The 25,348-nt window shown below is 40.2% G+C and overlaps 1 protein-coding gene across 1 annotated transcript in view; it reads left to right on the top strand.

Moving 5' to 3' along the window:
* The window catches only part of AUNIP (aurora kinase A and ninein interacting protein), a 40,686-nt gene that overhangs the window by 13,851 nt on the left and 1,487 nt on the right, over positions 1–25,348 (top strand). The window contains 2 exon segments of the mRNA XM_013999063.3: positions 21,661–21,802; positions 23,528–24,346. Of these exon segments, the coding sequence (XP_013854517.2) occupies positions 21,661–21,802; positions 23,528–24,346 (961 nt within the window).

Here is a 25,348-nt window from a genome sequence, read left to right as displayed (position 1 = left end):
TTAATTTGTATGTCTCTAATGATTAATGATATTGAGCTTTTCATGTGCCTATTGGCCTTCTGTATGTCTTTTTAAAAATGTCTGTTTAGGTTTTCTGCCCTCTTTTTAATCAGGTTGTGTATGTGTTTGATTTTGAGTTGTATGAGCTATTTATATATTTTGGATATTAACCTCTTACTGTTCACATCATTTGCAAATATTTTCTCCCGGTGAGTAGGTTGTCTTTGTTTTGTTGATGGTTTCCTTCGCTTTGCAAAAGGTTTTAAGTTAATTAGGTCCCATTTGTTTATTTTTGTTTTTGTTTCCTTTGCCTTAGGAGATAGACCAAAAAAAAATTGCTGATTTATGTCACAGAGTGTTCTGCTATGTTTTCTTTTATGAACTTTATGGTTTCGAGTCTTACATTTAGGTCTTTAATCCATTTTGAGTTTTTGTATGTGGTGTAAGAAATTGTTCTAATTTCATTCTTTTATATGTAGCTGTCCAATTTTCTCAGCACCACTTATTTTTTATTATTACTCAATGAATTTTATTACATTTTTAGCTGTGCAATGATCGTCACAACCCAATTTTATAGCATTTCCATCCTAAACCTCCAGCGCATCCTCCCATGCCCCAACCTGTCTCATTTGGAAACTGTAAGTTTTTCAGAGTCTGTGAGTCAATATCTGTTCTGCAAAGAAGTTCACTGTGACCTTTTTTTAGATTCCACATGTGATAGCATATAATATTGGTGTCTCTCTATATGGCTAACTTCACTTAGCATGATAATTTCTAGGTCCATCCGTGTTGCTGCAAATGCCATTATTTCTTTCCTTTTAATGGCTTAGTAATATTCCATTGTGTATATGTACCACATCTTCTTTATCCATTCCTCTGTCGATGGACATTTAGGTTATTTCCATGTCTTGGCTATTGTATATAGTGCTGCAATGAATATTAGAGAACATGTATCTTTTCAAGTCATGGTTTTCTCTGGATAGATGCCCAGAAGTGGGACTGCTGGATCAAAATGGTAAATCTATTTTTAGTTTTCTGAGGAATCGCCATACTGTTTTCCACAGTGGTTGCACCAATTTATATTCCTACCAACAGTGTAATAGGGTTCCCTTTTCTCCACACCCACCCAACATTTTTGTTGGTGGACTTTTTTTTTTTCCATTTTTTTTTAATTACTCAAATGAATTTATCACATCCGTAGTTGTATAATGATCGTAACAATCTCATTTCACAGGATTTCCATCCCACAGCCCAGGCACATCCCCCACCCCCCAAACTGTCTCCTCTGGAAACCATAAGTTTTTCAATGTCTGTGAGTCAGTATCTGTTCTGCAAAGAAGTTCAGTCTGTCTTTTTTTCAGATTCCACATGTCAGTGAAAGCATTTGATGTTGGTGTCTCATTGTATGGCTGACTTCACTTAGCATGATAATGTCTAGGTCCATCCATGTTGCTAAAAATGCTGGTATTTCGTTCATTTTAATGGCTGAGTGATATTCCATTGTGTATATGTACCACATCTTCTTGATTCCCTCCTCTGTCGGTGGGCATTTAGGTTGTTTCCATGTCTTGACTATTGTAAATAGTGCGGTAATGAACACTGGAGTACATGTGTCTTTTCGAGTCGTGGTTTTCTCTGGATAGATGCCCAGGAGTGGGATTGCTAGATCCAATGGTAGTTCTATGTTTAGTTTTCCGAGGTATCTCCATACTGTTTTCCACAGTGGTTGCACCAATTTACAATCCCACCAACAGTGTACTAGGGTTCCTTTTTCTCCACACCCACTTCAGCACTTATTGTTTGTAGACTTTTGGATGATGGCCATTGTGTCTGGTGTAAGGTGGTACCTCATCGTGGTTTTGATTTGCATCTCTCTAATAATGAGTGATGTTGAACATCTTTTCATGTGTTTTTTGGCCATCTGTATGTCTTCTTTGGAGAATTGTCTGTTTAGATCTTCTGCCCATTTTTTGATAGGCTTGTTTGTTTTTTTGGTATGGAGCTGCAGAAGTTGTTTATAAATTTTGGAGATTAATCCCTTATCAGTCAATTCACTTGCAAAGATTTTCTCCCATTCTGTGGGTTGTCTTTTTGTGTTGTTTAGAGTTTCCTTTGCTGTGCAGAAACTTTGAAGTTTGATTAGATCCCATTTTTTATTTTTCTTTTTATTGTCAATACTCTGATAGGTGGATCTGAGAAGATGTTGCTGTCGTTTATGTCAGAGAGTGTTTGGCCTCTGTTTTCCTCTAGGAGTTTGATAGTGTCTGGTCTTATATCTAGGTCTTTAATCCATTTGGAGTTTATTTTTGTGTATGGTGTTAGGGAGTGTTCTGATTTCATTCTTTTCCATGTGGCTGTCCAGTTTTCCCAGCACCACTTATTGAACAAGCTGTCCTTTCTCCGTTGTATATTCTTGACTCCTTTGTCATAGATTAATTGGCTGTAGGTGTGTGGGTTTAATTCTGGGCTTTCTATCCTGTTCCACTAATCTGTATTTCTGTCTTTGTGCCAGTACCATATGATTTTGATGACTGTAGCTTTGTAGTATAGTCTGAAGTCCGGGAGCCTGATTCCTCCAGCTCCATTGTTCTTTTTCAGGATGGCTTTGGCTATTCTGGGTCTTTTGTGCTTCCAAACAAACTTTAAGATATTTTGTTCTAGTTCTGTGAAAAATGTTCTTGGTAATTAGATAGGGATTGCATTGAATCTGTAGATTGCCTTCTGCAGTTTAGTCATTTTGATAATATTGATTCTTCCAATCCACGAGCATGGTATGTCTTTCCATCTGTTTGTGTCATCTTTGATTTCTTTCATCAGTGTCTTATAGTTTTCAGAGTACAGGGTTTTTGTCTCTTTAGGTAGGTTTATTCCTCAGTATTTTATACTTTTTGATGCAATGATAAATGGGATTGTTTGTTTAGGGTTTCCTTTGCTGTGCAGAAACTTTTAAGTTTAATTGAATCCCATTTGTTTGGGATCTTTCTGATCTTTCGTTGTATAGAAATGCAGTGGATTTCTGTGTATTAATTTTATATCCTGCAACTTTGCCAAATTCATTGATGATCTCTAACAGGTTTCTGGTAATGTCTTTAGGATTTTCTAGGTATAGTATCATGTCATCTGCAAATAGTGGTAGATAGTTTTACTTCTTTACAATTTGGATTCCTTTTATTTATTTTTCTGCTCTGATTGCCATGGCTCGGACTTGCAAAACTATGTTTAATAGTAGTGGTGAGAGTGGACATCCTTGTCTTGTTCCTAATCTCAGCAGGAATTCTTTCAGCTTTTCACCACTGAGAATGATGTTAGCCCTGGGTTTGTCATATATGGCCTTTATTATGTTGAGGTAGGTTCCCTCTATGCCCACTTTCTGAAGGGTTTTTATCAGAAATGGGTGTTGGATTTTGTCAAAGTTTTTTTTTTCTGCATCTATTGAGAGGATCATATGGTTTTTATTCTTCACTTTGTTAATGTGATGTATCATATTGATTGACTTGCAGGTATTGAAGAATCCTTGCATCCCTGGGATAAATCCCACTTGATCATGACATATAATCCTTTTAATGTATTGTTGGATGCGGTTTGCTAGTATTTTGTCGAGGATTTTTGCATCTATGTTCATCAGTGATATTGGCCTATAATTTTCTTTTTTTGTGGTATCTTTGTCTGGTTTTGGTATTGGGGTGATGGTGGCCTCTTAGAATGAGTTTGGGAGTGTCCCTTCCTCTGAAGTTTTTTGGAATAGTTTCAGAAGGATAGGAGTTAGCTCTTCTCTAAATGTTTGACAGAATTCGCCTGTGAAGCCATCTGGTCCTGGACTTTTTGTTTGTTAGACGTTTTTAATCACTGTTTCAGTTTAGTACTTGTGATTGGTCCGTTCATCTTTTCTATTTCATCTTGGTTTAGTCTTGGACGATTGTACTTTTCTAAGAATTTGTCCATTTCTTCTAGGCTTTCCATTTTATTGGCATATAGTTGCATGTAGTAGTCTCTTCTGATCCTTTGTATTTCTGTGATGTCCATTGTAACTTCTTTTCATTTCTAATTTTATTGATTTGTGTCCTCTTTTTTTCTTGATAAGCCTGGCTAAGGGTTTATCAATTTTGTTGATCTTTTCAAAGAACCAGCTTTTAGTTTCATTGATATTTTCTGTGGTTTTCTTCATTTCCATTTCATTGATTTTTGCTCTGATCTTTATGATTCCTTTCTTTCTGCAAACTTTAGGTCTTGTCCATTCTCTCTAGCTGTTTTAGATGTAAAGTTAGGTTGTTTATTTGGGCCTTTTCTTGTTTCCTGAGGTGGGCTTGTATTGCTATAAACTTCCCTCTTAGAACTGCTTTTGCTGCATCCCATATTGGAGTGTTGTGTCTGTTGTCATTTGCTTCTAGGTATCTTTTAATTTCCTCTTTGATTTCTTCAGTGATCCATTGGTTGTTTAGTAGCATGTTGTTGAGTCTCCATGTGTTTGTGTTTTTTGCAGTTTTTTTCTTCTTGTTGATTTCCAGTCGTATAGCATTGTGGTCGGAAAAGATGCTTGATATGATTTCAATTTTCTTAGAGTTACTGAGGCTCAATTTGTGGCCCAGAATGTGATCAATCCTAGAAAATGTTCTGTGTGCACTTCCAGGAGGAGAATGTGTATTCTGTTGCTTTTGGATGGAATGTCCTATAAATATCTATTAAGTCCATCTGGTCTAATGCTTCATTCAGGGACTGTGTTTCCTTGTTGATTTTCTGTCTGGATGATCTGTCCATTGCTGTAAGTAAGATGTTAAAGTCTCCCACTATGATTGTGTTATTGTCAATTTCTCTTTTTAAGGTTGTTGGCGGTTGCCTTATATATTGAGGTGATCCTATGTTGGGTGCATATATACTTACAATCATTATATCTTCTTGGATTGATCCTTTGATCATTATTATAATATTCTTTATTTTAAGGTCTATTTTGTCTGATATGAGTGTTGCTATTGCAGCTTTCTTTCGATTTCTATTTGCATGGAATATTCTTCCATCCTCTCACTTTCAATTTGTATGTGTCCCTAGAAGTGAAGTGGGTCTCTTGGGACAGCATACATATGGATCTTGTTTTTGTATCCATTCGGCCAGTCTGTGTCTTTTGGTTGGGGCATTTAGTCCATTTACATTTAAGGTAATTATTGATATGTATGGTCTTATTGCCATTTTATTAACTATTTTGGATTTGGTTTTGTGGCTCTTTTTTTCTTCCCTTCTTCTCTTGTTCTCTCCTCTCATGGTTTGATGACTATCTTTAGTGTTGTATTTGACTTTTTTTTTTTTTTTTTTTGCTATTTCTTGGGCCGCTCCTGCGGCATATAGAGGTTCCCAGGCTAGGGGTCCAATCGGAGCTGTAGCTGCCAGCCTACGCCAGAGCCACAGCAACGTGGGATCCGAGCCGCGTCTGCAACCTACACCACAGCTCATGGCAACGCCGGATCCTTAACCCACTGAGCAAGGGCAGGGATCGAACCCGCAACCTCATGGTTCTTAGTCGGATTCGTTAACCACTGCGCCACGACGGGAACTCCTAGTGTTGTATTTGAGTTGATTTTTCTTATTTGTGTATCAACTGTGGATATTTGGTTTGCAGTCACCCTGAAGTTTTGATATAGGAGTCTATATATATATGAGATTATTTCAAGTTGTTGGTCTCCAGTGTCCTGCATTTGTACCCTCCTCTTCTCATGATTTCTGATTTTGGTAGCATATTTGTGCATGGATGATTTCTTACCTTTACTGTGTATATGCCTTTACTGTTGAGCCTTGACATTTGTAGTGTTTTTCTTTGTGCCTTTTCTGCCTAGAGAAGTTCCTTTAGTATTTGTCTTAAACTGGTTTAGTGTTGCTGCATTCTCTTAGTTTTTGCTTGTCTCTAAAGCTTTTGATTTCTCCTTTAAATCTGAATGAGAGCCTTGCTAGTTAAAGTAATCTTGGTTGGAGGTTTTTTCCTTTCATCACCTTAAATATATCATGCCCTCCTTTCTGGCCTGCAGAATTTCTGCAGAAAAATTTGCCAATAACCTTATCAGGGTTCCTTTGTATGTTATTTCTTTTCCCTAGCTGCTTTCAATATTTTCTCTTTGTCTTTAATTTTGGTCAGTTTGATTAGTATGTATCTCAGGGTGTTCCTCCTTGAGTTTCTTTTATATGGTACTTATTGTGCTTCCTTGATTTGAGTGAGTGGTTCTTTTCCCATGTTAGGGGAGTTTTCAAGGTTAGCTCTTCAAATATTTTTCTGTTCCTTTCTCTTTCTCTTTGCCTTCTGGCACCCTTATAATATGGATGTTGGCACATTTAATGTTGTCCTAGAGTTCTCTGAGACTCTCTTCATTTCTTTTCAATCTTTTTCCTCTTTTCTGTTCCACATCAGTGATTTCTACTAGTCTGTCCTCCACCTCGCTTATTGGTTCTTCTGCCTCCTGGATTTTGCTGTTGATTGCTTCTAATGAATTTTTTATTTCAGTTACTGTATTTTGCATCTCTGCTTAAGCTTTAAATCTTGTATTTCTTTGCTCAGTGTTTGCTGTAATTTATCAGTCTTTGCTTCCAGTTTATTTCCAATGTCTTGAATCAGTCTTCACTATCATCAGTCTAAAGTCTTTTTCCTGGAGGCTGTTAATCTCCAGATCACCTAGCTGTTTTTCTGTTTTTTTTTCTGTTTTTTTTTTTTGTTTTTTTTTTCTTGCTCCCTTACCTGAGTTATAGTTCTCTGCCTTTTCATTTTGTATGGGTTTTTGGTGTGATCTCCTTTTTGCAGACAATAGAGTTGTAGCTTCTTTTGCTTCTGATGTCCCCCTCTGTTGTGGCTGAAATTGGTTCAGGGGCTTGTTGTAGGCTTCCCTGATGGGAAGGACAGGTGCCTGCCCACTGGTAGGTGGAGTTGATTCTCAGTCCTCTGGTGAGTGGGGCTCTGTCTCTGGGTGAACAGCACCAGTTATTGACGAGACTATCTTTTCTCCATTGTATAGGCTTGCCTCCTTTGTCATAGATCATTTGACCATAAGTGAGTGGATTTATTTCTGGGCTTTTTATTCTGCTTTGTTGATATATGTGTCTATTTTTGTGTCAGAACCATGCTATTTTGATTACTATGGCTTTGCATGTAGTATGAATTCAGGGAGCATATAACTGCAGCTGTGTTCTTATTTCTCAAGATTGTTTTGGTTATTTGGTGTCTTTTGTGTTTCCATAAAATTTTTATTCTAGTTCTGTGGAAAATGCCATTGGTATCTTAATAGGGATTACATTGAATCTGTAGATTGTCTTTGGGTTGTGTGGTCATTTTAATAATATTAATTCTTCCAATCCCTGAACACAATATGTCTTTCCAGTAGTTTGTGTCTTCAGTTTCTTTTATCAGTGTCATATAGTTTTGTGAGTATAGGTCTTTTACTTCCTTAGGTAGGTTTATTAGTAGATATTTTATTATTTCTGATGTGATTGTAAATGTCTCCTTAGTTTCTCTTTCTGGTAGTTCATTGGTATATAGAAATGCAACAGATTTCTGTGTATTAATTTTGTATCCTGCAACTTTACCCACTTCATTGATGAGGTCTAGTATTTTTTTATTGGCAATTTTAGGATTTTCTGTGTGTGTAGATGTATGACATCTAAAAAGAGTGACAGTTTTACTTCTTCTGTTCCAATTTGTATCCTTTTTACTATGTTGAGTAAAAGTGGTGGGAGTGGGCATCCTGGTCTTGTTCCTGATCTTAGAGGGAATGCTTGCTTTACCATTCACCATTTTTTACCATTTCACCATTTTTACCGTTTTCACCATTTTTACCATTTCACCATTTCACCATTGAGTGTGATAAGTTGTGGATTTTTATCGCATATGGACTTTATTATGTTGAGATATTATGTTCCTTCTATATGCATTTTCTGGAGAGTTTTATCCTGGGTGGATGTTGAATTTTGTCAAAAGATTTTTGTATCTATTGAGATGACCATATGGTTTTTAGTCTTCAGTTTGTTAATATGGTGCATCATATTGATTGATTGGCAGAAATTGAGCTAACCTTTTATCCTTGGGATGAAATATACTTGATCACGATCCTTTATTGTTGGATTCAGTTTGCTAATATTTTGTTGAGGATTTTTGTGTTCATCAGTGATATTGGCTTGTAATTTTTTGTGATATCTTTGGTTTTTGTATCAGGGTGATGCTGGCCTTATAGAATGAGTTCAGAAGTGTTTCTTCCTCTGCAATTTTTTGGAATAATTTGAGGATAGGTGTTAACCCTTCTCTAAATGTTTGGTAGAATTCACCTGTGAAGCCATCTGGTCCTAGACTTTTGTTTTTTGGGGAGTGTTTTTTTTTTTTTAATTACTGATTCAGTTTCATCACTGGTAATTGGTCTGTTCATATTTTCTGTTTCTCCCTGGATCAGTCTTGGGAAGTCATACATTTCTAGGAATTTGTCCATTTCTTCTATGTTGTCCACAATTCTTTATATATTTCTGTGGCGTTGGCTGTAACTTCTCCTTTTTCATTTCCAATTTTACTGATTTGGGCCCCTTTTTTCTTGATGAATCTGGCTTAAGGTTTATTGATTTTGCTTACTTTTAAAACATTCTTGGTTTCATTGTTCTTTTCTGTTTTGTTTTTCTTTATTTATCGGACTCTATTTCTGTTCTGACCTTTATGATTTCTTTCTTTCTACTGTTGTTTTTTTTTTTTTTTTTAATTTTTTTTTTTAGCTTCTTTTTGTGTAAGGTTAGGTTGGGGTTTTTTGACGGCTTTTTTGTTTGTTTGTCTTTTTGCCTTTTCTAGGGCCGCTCCTGAGGCATGTGGAGATTCCCAGGCTAGGGGTCTAATCAGAGCTGTAGCCGTCAGCCTACACCACAGCCACAGCAATGCCAGGTCCGAGCCACATCTGCGACCTACAACACAGCTAACAGCAGCTGGATCCTTAACCCACTGAGCAAGGCCAGGGATCGAACCTGCAACCTCATGGTTCCTAGTCGGATTCGTTAACCACTGAGCCACAACGGTAACTCCTTGATGGCTTTTTATTTTCTTTGCTTTTTGTTTGTTGTTTGTTTTTTTAAGGGCTACACCCACGACATATGGAAGTTCCCAGGCTAGGAGTCTAATTGGAGCTACAACTGCTGACCTACACTGCAGCTCATGGCAATGCCAGATCCTTAACCCACTGAGTGGGGCCAGAGATTGAACCTGCATCCTCATGGATACTAGTTGGATTCATTACCACTGAGCCACAATAGGAACTCCTAGGTTGTTTTTTGTTTTCGTTTTGAGATTTTTCTTGTTTCCTATATTGTGTTAACTTCTGTCTTAGAACTGAAATAGAATACAAAGGTTAAAATAAAAGAAACATCTAATATGGCATCCCTATTACAATGCCTACCCACCTGTGGGTGAAGCCAGGTCCTGGGGCTAGTGCCAGCCCACTGGCAGGGAGAAAGAAGGTCCTGGTGTCTGGGTGCCAGGCCCAGGATCCCAGGACTGATGCTAGCCTGCTGATGGTAGGCTGGTGTCCTCCCACTGGTGGGTAAGACTGCTCCAAAGGCTAGAATAGGCTTGTTGTTGAGGGAGCTGAGGCCCAGGGTATTCTGGGGCTCCTGTCTTCCCACTGATGGGTAGAGTTGGGTCCCAGCTTCTCTGCTTGCAGGGCCCTAGGGGTCCAAGGTCAGATGTCGGCATACTGGTATTTGGGGCTGGGTCCTGGGCCCTTCACTGGGGAGGGGAGAATTATAAATTTTTTTTTTTTTTTTTTTTTTTTTTTGTCTTTTTGCTATTTCTTTGGGCCGCTCCTGCGGCATATGGAGGTTCCCAGGCTAGGGGTCCAATCGGAGCTGTAGCTGCCAGCCTACACTGGAGCCACAGCAACGTGGGATCCGAGCCGCGTCTGCAACCTACACCACAGCTCACGGCAACGCCGGATCATTAACCCACTGAGCAAGGGCAGGGATCGAACCCGCAACCTCATGGTTCTTAGTCGGATTCGTTAACCACTGCGCCACGAGGGGAACTCCGGGAGGGAAGAATTATAAAATGGGCTTGCCAGCACCAGTGTCTGTGTACCCAGGGCAAGTTCCAGTTATCTCTTGCCTCTCCAGGAGACTTTCCAAGATCAGCAGGTAACCCTCACATAGCCTTCTTTCAAATTACTGCTTCTGCTCTGGGTCCTAGTATATGCACCCAGGGAAGAGTGGAGTCTCTTCATGGTTACAGTTTATTACAGCCAAGAAATACAGATTAAAAGTCAGCCAAGGGAAAATTCTAGGAGAATTTCAAGCATATAGGACAGAGGCTAGGAGAATTCCAAGCACGATGTTTCCAGTGTCCTTTCCCAGTGGCATATTGGGCAGCACTCATTAATCTCAGTGTCTTCTCCCAGCGACAGTATACACAGAGTATGGCCAACCCTGGCTTAGTCATGTAAATATGATCTATACCATGTGATTGATTCTTGTGTACCTGACCTTAGTTTCTGTTTCCTATGCAGGTCAAGCTGATAATGTTTGGCCCAAAGCCCTTGCCATAGGTCACATTGTTAGTACAGACTATCTGGTGTGGCCCTATCCAGGTAAACAAAGACATCCCCATCAGGATATTTTAAGGATTTAGAGATTTCCTCCTTAACTAAAGGAATTGAAGGTGAGATTGGGAAGGTAGACTTTTGCCATGTTTTCGGAAATTCATGGAAGGCATTTGACATAATGGGAGGTGCCTCTAAGAAGATAAACTCAAAGTGGTACGAACATAATTGGTACACTGAAAGGTAGGCTGGAGGAATTTGGAGGATATTGCAGAAGTTCAGGTAAGAAATAACAAGGGCCTAATCCAGGATAGTAGAAATTTAAGTTATTTTTTGTAGATTATTGATCTCTACAAGTGTAATCAGGTTTATTTGCCTGATAACGCAGCAAGCCAAATGCTAAGTTGCTGAGGTTTGCAGCATAGAAAGAGTTTATTCATAAGATAGCCAGGTAAGGCATTATTTATGAGATAAGGAGCCAGGGTGGTTTGAGGTGTTGTGATGTTGCATGAGAAGATGGCCATGTCCCTAGTCTCTGGTAAATTCCTGGGTCAGGCTGCTAAGTGAGGATCCTTGGCTTCATGCTGGAAAGAATTCAATAGCAAGCCAGAGTAATGTGAAAGCAAGTTTATTTAGAGAGATACACATTCTGTAGGCAGAATGTGGTCCTTCTCAGGAGGCAAGAGTGGCTCTGGGGTGTGGGGTGGTTAGTTTTTATGGGCTGGATAATTTCATAAGCTATTAAGTGGGAGGATTATTCCAGCTGTTTTGGGGAAGGAGCAAGAGTTTCCAAGAATTGGGCTACCACCCACCTTTGGCCTTTTATGCCTAGCCTCGGAGCTGTCATGGCACCTGTGGGTGTGTCATTTAGTATGCTCATATGTTAAAGTGAGCATATAATGAGGCTCTACTGGAAATGGAATCTCTGCCATCTTGGGCCTAGTGTGTTCTAGCCAGTTTTTGTTGTATCCTCAATGGCTATGTCATTCTTTTAAAGGTCGTGCCCTGCCCCTTCTCTCCTGTCTCAGGGAAAGATGACTGGAAGCAAGAAAAAGCTGTTCTGTGCAGGCCTGAGTTACATGCTTCAGTCATGGGACACATGTTCAGAAAAAGGTGGTGGTAGCATGATCTAAGGGTTCAGTTTTTGTCCTTCTGATATCAAAAAGTCATCTGTCTGACACTCATGCATGCCTAGTTGAATGGCTGGTGGTCTTGACTGGTTTGAACTAGGCAAAACTAGCTCCATGTTCCTGAAAAACAACTTAGGCAACCATTACTATAGTGACCCATAAATCAGAGGTGTTATCTATAGGGAATAGTTAAAGGAGCCTTGTGATTTGTTTTCTAAACTATGTGAAACTCGGAGAGTATGCAGTTTGCAACAAAATTAGAGTTTTGGAGTTCTCGTTGTGGCTCAGTGGTTAACGAATCTGACTAGGAACCATGAGGTTGCAGGTTTGATCCCTGGCCTCACTCAGTGGGTTAAGGATCCGGCGTTGCCGTGAGCTGTGGTGTAGGTCGCAACACGACTCCGATCCTGCATTGCTATGGCTCTGTTGTAGGCCGGCGGCTACAGCTCCAATTGGACCCTTAGCCTGGGAACCTCTATATGCTGAGGGTGCGTCCCTAGAAAAGGCAAAAAGACCAAAAAAAAAAAAAAAAAAAAAAAAATTAAAGCAAGTTTTGGTCAGTGAAGGCAGGTTACATAATTTTTAAATTTTTTTTTTCTTTTATTTTTTGGTCTTTTTTTGCCTTTTCTAGGGCAGCTTCCCGTGGCATATTGAGGTTCCCAGGATAGGGGTCTAATCGGAGCCGGCCTACACCAGAGCCACAGCAACGCAGGATCCGAGCCACGTCTGCAACCTACACCACAGCTAGCGGCAACGCTGGATCCTCAACCCACTGAGCGAGGCCAGGGATCGAACCTGCAACCTCATGGTTCCTAGTTGGATTCGTTAACCACTGTGCCACAACAGGAACTCCTGAGAATTTTTTTTTTTTTTTTTTTTGCTTTTTAGGGCCGCACTCACAGCATATGGAGATTCCCAGGCTAAGGGTCCAATTGGAGCTGTAGCTGCCGGCCTACGCCAGAGCCACAGCAACGCAGGATCTGAGCTGTGTCAGCCACCTATACCACAGGCTCATGGCAATGCCGGATCCCCGACCCACTGAGCAAGGCCAGGTATCGAATCCTCATCCTCTTTGTTTCTGCTGTGCCAGAAAGGGAATTCCACAGGTTACAGTTTGAGGGATTTTTTTTTTTTTTTGAGATTTGAGATTATTCTTTAAAAAAAAAAAAAATATATGGAGTTCCCATTGTGGCTCAGCAGAAACAAATCTGACTAGCATCCACTAGGATGCAGATTGGATGCCTGGCCTTGCTCAGTGGGTTGCCCTGTGAGCTGTGGTGTAGGTTGCTGATGTGGCTCAGATCCTGACTTGCTGTAGTGTAGGCTGACAGCTACAGCTCTGATTTGACCCCTAGCCTGGGAACCTCCATATGCCACGGGTGTGTCCCTAAAAAGAAAAAAAAAAAGCTGGGAGAAAAAATGTATTATAGTTGATTTACAATGTTCCGTCAATTTCACCTGTACAGCAGAGGGACCCAGTTATACATATATATTCATTTTCTCACATTATCTTCCATCATGTTCCATAGTTTAAGGGATCTAACTGATGGTTGCCCTTGACTTTATATATCTAAAGTATAGTTATGCTCAAGAAGGACCTAATAAACGTGGGTTTTGTTGGGGGAGGAGGTGTTGCTTAAATATTTTTTTTAAGTTGTGACTTTGGTCCAGTTATCTGCAGCCTTCAGTGTCTCTCACCTTTTTAAGGACCTTTGCATCTTTCCTTCTGTTTATATTTAGGAGCCAGAAATTGGTACCTGACTGGTAGAGGATGATTATAAAGAAAAAAAGTTAAAAATATACCTTGATGTAGTGCTTGAAATTGGGAGAAGAGATATAGTATAGGCTGATTTGTGTGTGTGTGTGTTTTGTGTATTTAGGGGCGGAAAAAAATCTCCCTTGTTCCCTTCTAGGTTCTTTGGCTTATGTAATAATTAAATTAGATATGAAACAGATTAATAGAGGAAAAATCAAATGAAAGTTTAATAATATATACCTCCTATATATGTGAGAGTTACTCAGTTATTACACAGGAAAACTGAGTAGCTCTCAGAAATGGCTAAAGTATCATTCTAAATACCATCTTTAGCTAAAGACAAAAGATGTTAGGGGTGGGGAGTGAGTTGTGGGAAGTTACTATGTTATGTAGGTTTAAATTTTGCCTTCTCCATTGATGAGAATTTCTAAATTTAGGGTCATCCTATTCCTGGTTCATAGAGGGAGGTTTTCCTACAAATGGAGATATCCCTTTTAAATATAAATATACTTTTTTAAAAGGGTAACTTATACTCAGTTTTCAGAGCTTTTCCTATGTCTGCTGTTTCTTAAAAGACAATCTGCCTAAAATAATCCTTATGCTAAGAAGGCATATTTTGGGGTGACAAATTCTGCTCCCCTTCAGTATGTGCATACGTATATGTATTATACATACACATAATGCTTTTTTAAAAAAATTTTTTATTGATGTATAGTTGATTTACAGTGTTGTTAATTTCTGCTATACAGCAAAGTGATTCAGTTATACATAACTGACACATACACACACACACACACACACACCTTTTAATATTCTTTTCTGTTATGGTTTATCTCATAATATTGAATATAGTTCCCTGTGCTATACAGTAAGATGTTATTATACATATTATGCTTCTGTTTACAAAGTTGACATTTTCTAAGCGGATTTGGGAGTTGTCCCAAAGTAAGGATTCCTCTTCCATTGCATTTCAGTTGACATACCTACTTTCCCATTTAAGTGAGCACAGTGCTCTTCTTTCTTTTATGGGACTGTCGTCTTTACTATTGAGAGGGTCACATGTGGTTATTCCTATATTGGAAGCAGTTAAACCAGGATGTTTAAACAGATCTTCAATAAATAGTCTTTATTAGGGCAAACCGATTATAAATGTACTAAAACATTGTACTATGGTGAACTCTGACATGCATGACATCCATTAAGTGAGAACAGTCTCATCGAAAGCACCTTTGTAGGAGACTTAGTATTGCTGTTTAGCTTAGACATGTCAAGTGTTTAGTAGGAGTTGTCATACTTAGAAGAAATTGCTTTTCTCTTATCCTTGCTGAATTTTCATTAGATTTAGATAAAAAAGCCAGTACCAGTGTTTCTAGAGAAAGTTCTTGCAATAATTTTCTAGTGTTAGATTACTTTGGGAGGAAAATCTTCAGTTTTCCGTGTGCGTATCCTCCTGTCTGTGTTCTAGACCTTATATGTGTGAAAGAAAAATCAAAATGGGGTTGTTACTGCTACGAGAGCTCTCTAACATGGAACTGGGAGGCATTAAGGAAGTGTGATTTATGCATCTCTCGGCCTGGATGGAATCCAACCCTTTGACCATTTTTTGTCCTAACAAAGTCATCCAGAACATCTGCCAGAAACTCAAAGATACTTAGTGGACCTCTACCTTAAAATAACTCATGATTCCTTACGGACAAATATTTCTTGACTCAATATCAGAGTCAAGCACAGTTCTCACCAGAGAACTTTGAACAACCTCATGGATTTTATTTTATTTTTATTTATTTATTTATTTATTTGTCTTTTCGCTATTTCTTGGGCCGCTCCTGCGGCATATGGAGGTTCCCAGGCTAGGGGTTGAATCAGAGCCGTAGCCACCGGCCTATGCCAGAGCCACAGCAACGCGGGATCAGAGCCGCGTCTGCAACCTACACCACAGCTCACGGCAATGCCAGACCCTTAACCCACTGAACAAGGCCAGGGACCGAACCCGCAACCTCATGGTTCCTAGTCGGATTCATTAACCACTGCGCCACGATGGGAACTCCAGATTTTATTTTTATAAGCCCCTGACTTCTTCTCTTCTCTGGAACACTCTGGGTTTTTACCAGAATCTATGTCTCCCAAATTGCAAATCTTAAGACCCCACCTCACCTCCCTCTTAAACTCTTTGTTTTTCTCCTTTTTATGGCCATACCTGCAACATATGGGAGTTCCCAGGCTAGGGGTCAAATCAGAGCTGCAACTGAGGCCTACGCCACAGCCACGGCAATGCCGGATCCTTAACTCAATGAACGAGGCCAGGGATTGAATCCATATCCTCACAGAAACACCAGGTCCTTAACCTTCTGAGCCACAACAGAAACTCCTCAAACTCTTTTCTTAATTGCAGTCTTCTGCATTGTTTTTTTGTTTTCTTTTGGTGGACGTGTGTGACATCAACTACAGTGATGGGAGCTCATCTTAGCCTTGATCACAGTATTAGAAAAGCTTTAGTTTCTCTGACAGCTTTGTTGATGTTGAAAATGTAATGAGTAGGTATATATAAAACAGAATGTATCTTTCCTGTATATCCACTTCCTAAAATGTTTGTTGAATTGAGTACCTACTAAGCATATTAAGCTGGTTATGTGGAGGATAGGAAAAAAGTATCTGAATCAGATGTTAATCCCAGGATTTTGTAGTGTAAGTCTTGAAATACCAAGTGATAAATGTCAAATCTGGAGGAAGAAGAGGTCGCATCTGGCTGTGGGAATCAGGAATGCTTGGTGCTAAGTCGAAGAATGCTAATATTTCAGATTTGGGTGTGAAAAAGTCCCTTCAGTGTGAGGCATAAAGGTGAGGAAGGTGAGGCCATAATAGTGACTGGTATCTGACTGTTACAGTGTGCATAAAGGGTTTTTTTGGTAATGGAGAAAAAGGAAACTGGAATCATACCAATATATGCCTTCTAAGAGTCTACATTTTATGTTATAAGTTCTTGCCAGAACAACTTGTACAATCACAGTTGTGCTTTAAGATTAATCTAGATGTTGGTGTGGAACTGATTGAAACAGGTAGTAAATGGGGCCTGACCAGTCAAGAGACCATTATTGAAATAGTCTAGGACTATGCAAGAGTTTATGAAATTCTGATCTAGGGTGGTGTAATCTTTGGAGAGTTTGAAGCAAGTTCTGAATTAATATTACTAATTCAACAGAGCTGATTTTTTACAGTGTTGGCGGTAATGAGAATTCTGATAGCTTTTCTTGGTCAGACTCCGTAAACAGTCCACCTAGAGCATCCTTATTAGGTAGCAGTATCCTTTCAGCCATACTTGAGTGAGGCATGATAGTGACCGATGGGAAAATGTTTCAAAATGTCATCTAATTAGTGCTAAAAGAGACTAAAGAGGAAGGGGGGACTTGATGATGATGCTTTGAATGACTCTAGAAGTGGGCAAAGATGAGTATGAGCCCCAAGAAGCATGAAGGAAGAGGTAGTGTGGCAAAAAGAACCAAATACACATATTTATATATTTCAAAGCTGTCACTTTATATGGAAAGTGATACTTCACACACAAATTCAAGACCCAAGAAACCATTATAAAAAGAAGTTAGATCAAATTATGTCCTAGGCTTGAATGGTATATTAATCGTTTAAAAAAAGGAATTAAAAGGAGTTACCTTGTGGTGCAGTGGGTTAAGGATCTGGTGTTGTCACTGCAGCGGCTCGGGTAGCTGCTGTGGTGTAGGTTTGATCCCTGGCCCAGGAATTTCCATGCTATGGGGTTCCCCCCCGCCAAAGGAATTAATGAATTGGTTTAAAAGAACTTTAAGACAAAGTTGCAGATAAATTATCGGAAGAGGTAAGGATAGAATGAGAACTAAACAGAATTTAAATGCTATGGAAGCATGAAAACATTTTCTAAGAGAGGTGACACATATGATGCCAGAGTTGTGAGTATAAGAAAGGGCCACTCTTGGGGTGACTTGCAGCCCCCCCAAAAAGTGCTTTGTTCTCTACAGGAACACATGATAGGAGATCCTTGTAAAATACCAGGAGTAGCAGGAGCTCCACAGTTGTAAGTCAGTTTTTCCTTCTACCTCTCTGAAAGAAGAAAACTTGATGGGTCAAATGTGATATACCAGAGGACTAGACATTCTTAGGTTTTGGAGGGAACGCCTCTCTCTTTTTTTTTTTTTTTTCTTTTTTCTTTTTAGGGCCGAACCCATGGCATATGAAAGTTCTTAGGCTAGGGGTCAAATCGGAGCTACAGCTGCCAGCCTACACCACAGCTACAGCAATGCTGGATTCTTAACCCACTGAGCGAGGCCAGGGATCCAACCTGAATCCTCATGGATACTAGTCGGATTCGTTTCTGCTGCACCATATCGGGAACTCCAGGAATGTGTCCCTTGAATTTAGGTTCTTCAGGGCATTCTTGTAGGGTAAAAATTGTCAATACCTAGGTTATGGCTTACGAAGGTGTTGGTCCTATAGGAACCCTGTACTTATTAGATAGGCTTTCTTATAATGTGTAATGTACAAGGACTGCCTTTATTTTGAGGTTGGGATAATCAGCTGAAGGACTTTGTACTCGGGCCCTCCTCAGTTCCATGTGACCTGTTCTCAGAATCTTCACATTTTACTGAGATAAATTTAGATCCTTGAAGCCATACGTTTTCTGAGAGGTCTATAACTGGGCTGGTATTACTCCTGACATTGCTCTGACCTAAAGAAGCAATCTTTCTAATCCTGCTAAGTATGGCCAACTTGGTAAAAAGCTTGTTCCCAGATGTTTTGCTAATTGAAGTCTTACTGTTTTTTGATAATCTGTAGTTTTCTGTAAGTTGTCTTTATAGGGTTTAGCATACTTGTAGTAATTTAAGTCACTGTTAGTAGTTTGTTCCCCCTTAAGCTATACGCTTTACCTGGACAGAAACACTGTTTTGTTCATCACTGTTTCCCTAGTACCCAGCATATAGGTGTTTCAATACTTGTTGGCTTACTGACTCGCATTATTTCACATATTTAGGATGTGTCTCCCATACGGTATGAGAGCCATATGCCTGCTTGGGCTTCCTCATAGCATGGGGGCCAGGTTCCAAGACTGAGCATCTTAAGAAAGCAAGGCTACATGACATTTTTATGACCAGTTCTGGAAATCATGTAATGTTACTTCTTTCATAGTTACTGGTCAGACAGTCACAACATTCTTCGCAAGTTCAAGGTAAAGGAATATGGCTCTCATCACAGCAGGGTCAGATTATAAGAAGAGCATGTGAAATGGGAGATCTTATATTGGTCATCTTTTTTTTTTTTTTTTTGTCTTTTTGTTGTTGCTATTTCTTGGGCCGCTCCCGCGGCATATGGAGGTTCCCAGGCTACCAGCCTACGCCAGAGCCACAGCAACGTGGGATCCGAGCCGCGTCTGCAACCTACACCACAGCTCACGGCAACGCCGGATCGTTTAACCCACTGAGCAAGGGCAGGGACCGAACCCGCAACCTCATGGTTCCTAGTTGGATTCGTTAACCACTGCGCCACGACGGGAACTCCATATTGGTCATCTTTGAAAAAGACAATCATAGTTTGTAGTTTTCATCAAATTTAGAAGAATTGGCTATTGTTTCTTAATATTTTCTGCCCTCTTTCACCTTGTTTTTGGAATCTTGTTATATGTATGCTTGATACCCCACAGACCATTACAAATTTGTTTATTCTTTTCAATTTATTTCTCTGCTTCATTTTGGGTAGTTTGCATTGCTAAGACTTCAGTTCCACTGTTTTTTCCAGTAGTCTGTAATCTGTTGTTAAATCCATCTAGTAAAATTTTCCTGTCTTCTATTTCTCTCATTATTTTCATGTTTTCCTTTAAATCCCTGGGCATACTTATAGTAACTATTTTAAAGTTTGTCTGCTAATTCTGTCATCCCTGATGTTTCTGTTTTCATTAACTGATACCCTTTTTTCCCCACCCCCTACATTGTCCTATTATGGGTCATTTTCCTGCTGCTTCACATATCTAGCACTTTTTTGTTGTGTGCTAGACCCTGAGTGCTACACTGCTGGGTATCTAGATTTTGTTGTCTTAAAAGAATATTGAAATTTGTTTTGGCAGTTAGTACTTGCTAATCAGCTTGCTTTTAAACTCCGTGAGGACAGGTTTGGAATAATTTTTGCTCTGGGGCTAGTTTAGTTCTCCTGGTAAGGGGTGATCCTTCGGTGAATACTGCTGAATGTCACTGGTGTTAAAAAGCTCTTTCTGGAGTTCCCTCATGGCTCAGTGGATTAAGGATCTGGTGTTGTCACTGCTGTGGCTCTGGTTACAGTTGTGGCACAGGACTGATCCCTGGTCTGGGAACTTTTGCATGCTGTAGGCTTGGCCAAAAAATTAATTTAAAAAAAGTCTTTCTACTCTGGGAACTAGTGGGAACTCTCTCAGCCCTATGTGAGCTCTGGGAATTGTTCATCTTGCAGTTTTCTGGCATTTCTTTGTCTGGCCTCATGGGGTTTCACCTAACACACGTGGAGGTTCATATTCAGTAATGAACTGAAGGGATCTCTATGTAGATTTCTGGATGTTTTTCTCTGTGTTGCAAATCCCAGCCACCATATCTTCCCCAAATCCCAATCTTAGCCTACTCAATTCATCAAAGCTGCCATGCTCTGCCTGAGTTCTCTTTCTATACATGCAGTCAGACAAGTGCTCCCAAGCAGAAAGCTAGGGTGATCGCAGGATTCACTTGTTTTCCTGCTCCCGAGGAAGCACAGTCCTGCACTGCCTGTTACCCATTATCTTAAAATCAGTTATTTCACGTTATCTTATGCATGGTCTTCTTGTTTTGTATGGTGGAAGAGAATGTTCCACACCAGCACTGTAAGAATGAATTTTATGTCCAGGATTTCTTTCATCTTTTAACCACTTAAAGTACATATTAGTTTCCAAATGCAAAAATGATGAGTTTTTGCTCTGGTGCAGTGGGTTAATGATCCAGCTTTTCTCTGTGGTGTTGCTGGTTTGTTCCCCAGTTTGGTGAGGTGGGTTAAGGATCCGGTGTTGCTGCAGTTGTGGTGTAGGTCACAGATGTGGATTGGATTCTATCCCTGGCCCAGAAACTTTCATATACTACCAGGATGGCCAAAAAGAAAAAGAAATGAAGTCAACTTTGGGCTAGAATTAATAATTTGGGTCCAGGCCTACTTTCAACTTGGTACATGGATACTGGCAAATCTCATTTCTTCTGTAGCTTTCACAGCCAAATTGAATTGAATATAATCCTATTCTCCCTACTTCTTGGCATTCCGTAACAAGCAAATGGAAACAAACCCAAATCACACTGGTGCTATTTCATTACTCCTTCTCTTAATAATAGGCAGCTATTATTAAATGCTATCTATGCATCAGAACTACGTAAGATTTTTATGTGAATTAACTCACCAGATCCTCATAACTGCCCTATAGGCTTGGTACTTTTGTTGTCCCTATTTCACACATGAGATTGAGACAGATCAAACAACATGTAGAGGGTCATGCAGCTAGTAACTGGCAGTGGCAGAACTGGTATTGATTTGAACAGAAGCTGTGTGACTTGGGAGCCATGCTATTAACCACTGTGTGACTATTTGAAAACTATTGAAAATGAATCAGTTGCTGCCAATGTAGAATCATTATCTTTTTTCTTCTTTTTTTTTTAGGACTGCTCCTGAGACATACGGAAGTTCCAGGCTAGGTGTTGAATCAGAGCTGCAGCTGCTGGCCTATGCCACAGCCAGAGCAATGCCAGATTTGAGCCTCATCTGCAACCTACACCACAGCTCATGGCAGCGCTGGATCCTTAACCCACTGAGCAAGGCTAGGGATCAAACCAGCATCCTCATGGATACAAGTCAGGTTCATTTCTGCTGAGCCACAATGGGAACTCTCATTATTTTAAAATAAAAGGAGACAATGTCATCCCTGGAATCCCTTCAACAAATTCTGTTTGTTTAGTCAGTTTGCCTGATTTTCCATGGGGATGCAGAAAGAGTGGGCTGTAGTTGGAATATGTGATTTGCAGGAAAAATGAATGCCATCATTATGGCAGAAAATGGTGGAAGATATATAGCAAAAACTAGAAAATAGAGTATGAGTAGACCAAAAGGTCCATTGTGGTTCCAAGAGGGTTAGTGGTGTTTATTTTGAATCTTTCCTGTCTGGCAGCTGTTTTAATAAAATATAATAACCTATTAAAGTTCTATTATTCTTTTTTTTTCCCCTTCTCAGACACATTTAATCAAGTCAAGCACCAAAATGCTAACACTCTTTCCTGGAGAGAGAAAGACTAAGATTTCTTTCACTCAAAGAAGTCATCCACCTGCAGGCACTCGGCAGACCAGCATTGCTTCCTTCTTCACCTTGCAGCCAGGTATGGTGACCAGTCTGGAAGCAGCCAGTAAGCAAAAGGGAGTGCATTCATTTTCCATTGTTGGAACATTAATGAGAAGTGGTATCACTAACGCATTGTGCTAAACTTGGCTGACCTATTTAGAAAAGGTTATAGAGCACAAGAAAGCACCACCTTTGGAAAGCAATATATACATGCTTTTGCAAACATGCTTTTCTGGTTCTGTTTATCTCAGTCTAATGTTAAGTATTGGTATTTCCTGACAGAGCAGTGAGGAAAGGTATACTTGGGAATTGGGGGTTCAGAGGGGAGCTGACCTGCCACTAGTAAGGTATATATATGTCTTGGATTGACCATAATTTGTCCGTGTAAGATTGATATGTCTGTCAGAAGCTCTTCAAATGAATCAAGGTTCAGAGGTGGTTGTTTTTTTTTTTTCCTTATAAAACTTGCCATAAATATGGCTTGTGTCTCGTCATCCTTGGGCAGTTCTTTGCTTGCATGTCCCTCCCCTCTTCAGGGGACCAGCTGCCTCAGAGTAGTTTGGGGCTTACAGAGCAAGGCTTGTGCCAGTTGAAGGGTGTGCAGAAGAGAGCTCTAACTCGTGGTGGTATTCCCAGAATTGCTTTGTATTCTCCCTACCACAAACAAAAACTTAAAACACTCTTCTGCTTTAAGTAACAAGGGCAGATTTTTTCCAAAACTACTTTCCTTTCAGAATTGTGGTATATTCTGTATTCATCTGTACTAAAATCTTAGGCAAAGTTAAGAATTCTTTTACAAGACAATTTCTGCAATATAGTTCTTGGAGAGGGAAAGAAGAAATCAGTTATTGAGGTTTGTCTGTAATGAGATCCTAGCATAGTTTTGGAGAGCAGGAATTTCGTGTCATTTACCCTTAAGGCAGACAGGATCCATTCTATACCTGATAAAATGGACAGGCTGGGCCCTAATAATTTGTTACTGTCCTTTCTACTGATTTACTTCCCTTCTAATTGTCTCTACTCCCTTTTCCATGAAATATTTGGGGAGCAGGAGACCCACACTTTCACCAGGTTTCTCAGAGTTGGCTGGTTAATGTGATCTTTGAAACTTTATATACTGTCTCAAAAGTATGTAAAATGGTACATCCGGACATGTTTCTCAAAGGATAATATCCAGGAGTAGTATCTGACCAGGAATGCTATCTAGCAGAAACTACATTAAATAAAAAACAAAAGCAGGAGTTCCCATTGTGTCTCAGCAGGTTATTAACCTGACCAGTATCCAAGAGGATGTGGGTTTGATCCCTAGCCTCACTCAGTGGGTTAAGGATCCTGCATTGCTGTGGCTGTGGTATAGGCTGGCAGCTATAGCTCTGATTCCACCTCTAGCCTGGCAACTTCCATATGCTGCAGGTGTGGCTCTAAAAAAACTAAAAACTGTTGTGTCCTTTGTTAAACCCTATATGAAAACTCAGCTGGAAAAGTAGGCTGTGGTCTGATGGTGTACCATTTTTTACTTTATTAGGTCATGGGAAACATCTGCATATTTGAATAGGAGAATGGAAGAGCTGTGTTTTAGAAAGGTAATTAAGGAAAGAATAGAGATTGAAAACAGGAAGATCAGTTACAAAGGTCTGTGAAGAGTCTTAAGGCCCCGAACTAGGCAGTTATGGTAGCTAATACTGATTTCAGAGAAAGCCACTTAAATCCCACTCAGGTGTGATTTTCCTACGGAATGATATTTGTTCATCTGTTTTACTAGGAAAGACAAATGGTGGTGACCAGAAAAATGTTTCATCTCATATAGAAAGTCAGGCCAACAAAGAGTCTAAGGAAGATGCAGTCCAGCTAGACCATCTGATCCAGGGCTTGGAGGATGATTGCATGGCACCCCCTTTAGCCACTTCAACCCCTGCAGACATCCAGGAAGCTACTAGACTTTCTCCGAAGTCCCTCCGGACTAACTGCCACCATGAAACAGGAATCCCATGCTTGACTGTGCTGTCTTTGTTCCAGCCTGATACCTTAGTCCATGCTAAAGAGGGTAAAGCCTCACTGGCTTGCTCCTTCACCCAAGACATGAAGAATCCTTGCTTGCTGGACCAAAAGGAGGGAGAAGATTCTTCTTGGAAAAGGGACTGGCTTCATGGATCCAAGAAAAATAACTATCAGAGTGTGGAGAGAGACAGTAAAACACCTGGGCGCAAGCGCCATCAGCTCTTGGACAAGACTAACTTGGAAAATGTGTCTTCCAAGACAAACAGCCAGTCCCCTGTCCTTCAAACATACAAGGAATTCTGGACTGGAGCAGACACAGCAGTGAAACAAAGCCCCTGTCCTCCTCCTGTGTTTTCCTGGGACAGTGAAAAGAATGACAAGGACTCCTGGAGCCAGCTTTTTACTGAGGATTCTCAAGGCCAGAGGGTCATAGCCCACAACTCTAGAGCTCCTTTCCGAGATGTAACCAATGACCAGAATCAGGGCTTAGGGCAGCTTCCTAACAGCCCTTGGGCTCAGGGCCAGGATAGGACCACTCAGTTAAATCTGCAGCCTGATTTGCTCTTTACCCAGGACTCTGAAGGTAATCAAGTTATCAGGCACTAATTCTAAATGCCTTTGTGAGGGTTTGGTTCTGAAAGTACCTTGAAATGACATAGAAGAAAGTATCTTCGGGGAGGTGTTTTTTGTTTTGTTTTTTTATCTTTCTAGGGTCATACCCACAGTATATTTGAAGTTCCCAGGTGAGGGGTCTAATTGGAGCTGTAGCCTCCAGCCTACACCACGACCACAGCAACACCAGATCCAAGCCACATCTGTGACTTTCATGCTGCAGTTTAGGGCAACGCTGGATCCTTACTCTACAGAGCAAGGCCAGGGATTGAACCTGAGTCTTCATGGATACCAGTCAGGTTTGTTACGCTGAGCCACGACAGGAATTTTTTTTTTTTTTGAGGGAGTTCTCTTGTGTAGTGGGATAAGGATCCGGTGTTGTCACTGCTATGGTCTGGGCTTGGTCTTTGGTCCGGGAACGTCACAGACCACAGGCAAGGCCAAACAAACAAACCCTCAAAGTACTTTCTGAGGAGTATGTTTGAATAGAGGAATTTAAGATCTTTGTTTTAGAAAGGTCATTCAGGAGAATGACCTTGGGTGGGTGGGAGGCATGGGATGACGCTGTTATTGAGCATTTTCTTTATAAATAAAGAGGTAGTACTGCTTGTTGAGACAGTATGATTAGCATCGTGCCTCCCCTGAGGAGGTGGTGGCTGGTAAATTCCCTGCATGAGCCTGATGAGCACTGAGGGGTCAGGGCAGGTACACATTCCCTCTGCTGAAGAGCCTGCTGCTCAGCCTGCACAGAGCTACCTCTCTGCTCTTCTCAGATGCCTGACTGGGAACCTGCTGTTTATGGATATGTGTTCTTTTCACCTCTGGCTGGGTAACTCAACCTAAGCTTGTGAACATTATTCTTGACACTTTTTTGGATGAAGGCAAATCTCCCAGATCCATGTTTACAGGGGCAGGGATGTTGGCGAGAGAGGTAATATGATTAGATAGTTTTGTTAGTTTTTGGTAACAGCAT

Source organism: Sus scrofa, chromosome 6 (genome assembly GCF_054392235.1).
Source record: "Sus scrofa isolate SSC_HxYL_T2T_F1_AM1 chromosome 6, Sscrofa_HxYL_maternal_Yorkshire_Landrace_v2.0, whole genome shotgun sequence".
NCBI classification, from domain to species: domain Eukaryota; kingdom Metazoa; phylum Chordata; class Mammalia; order Artiodactyla; family Suidae; genus Sus; species Sus scrofa.
The sequence above is the reverse complement of the archived record's forward strand: the minus strand, read 5'-3'. Positions and strand labels throughout refer to the sequence as shown.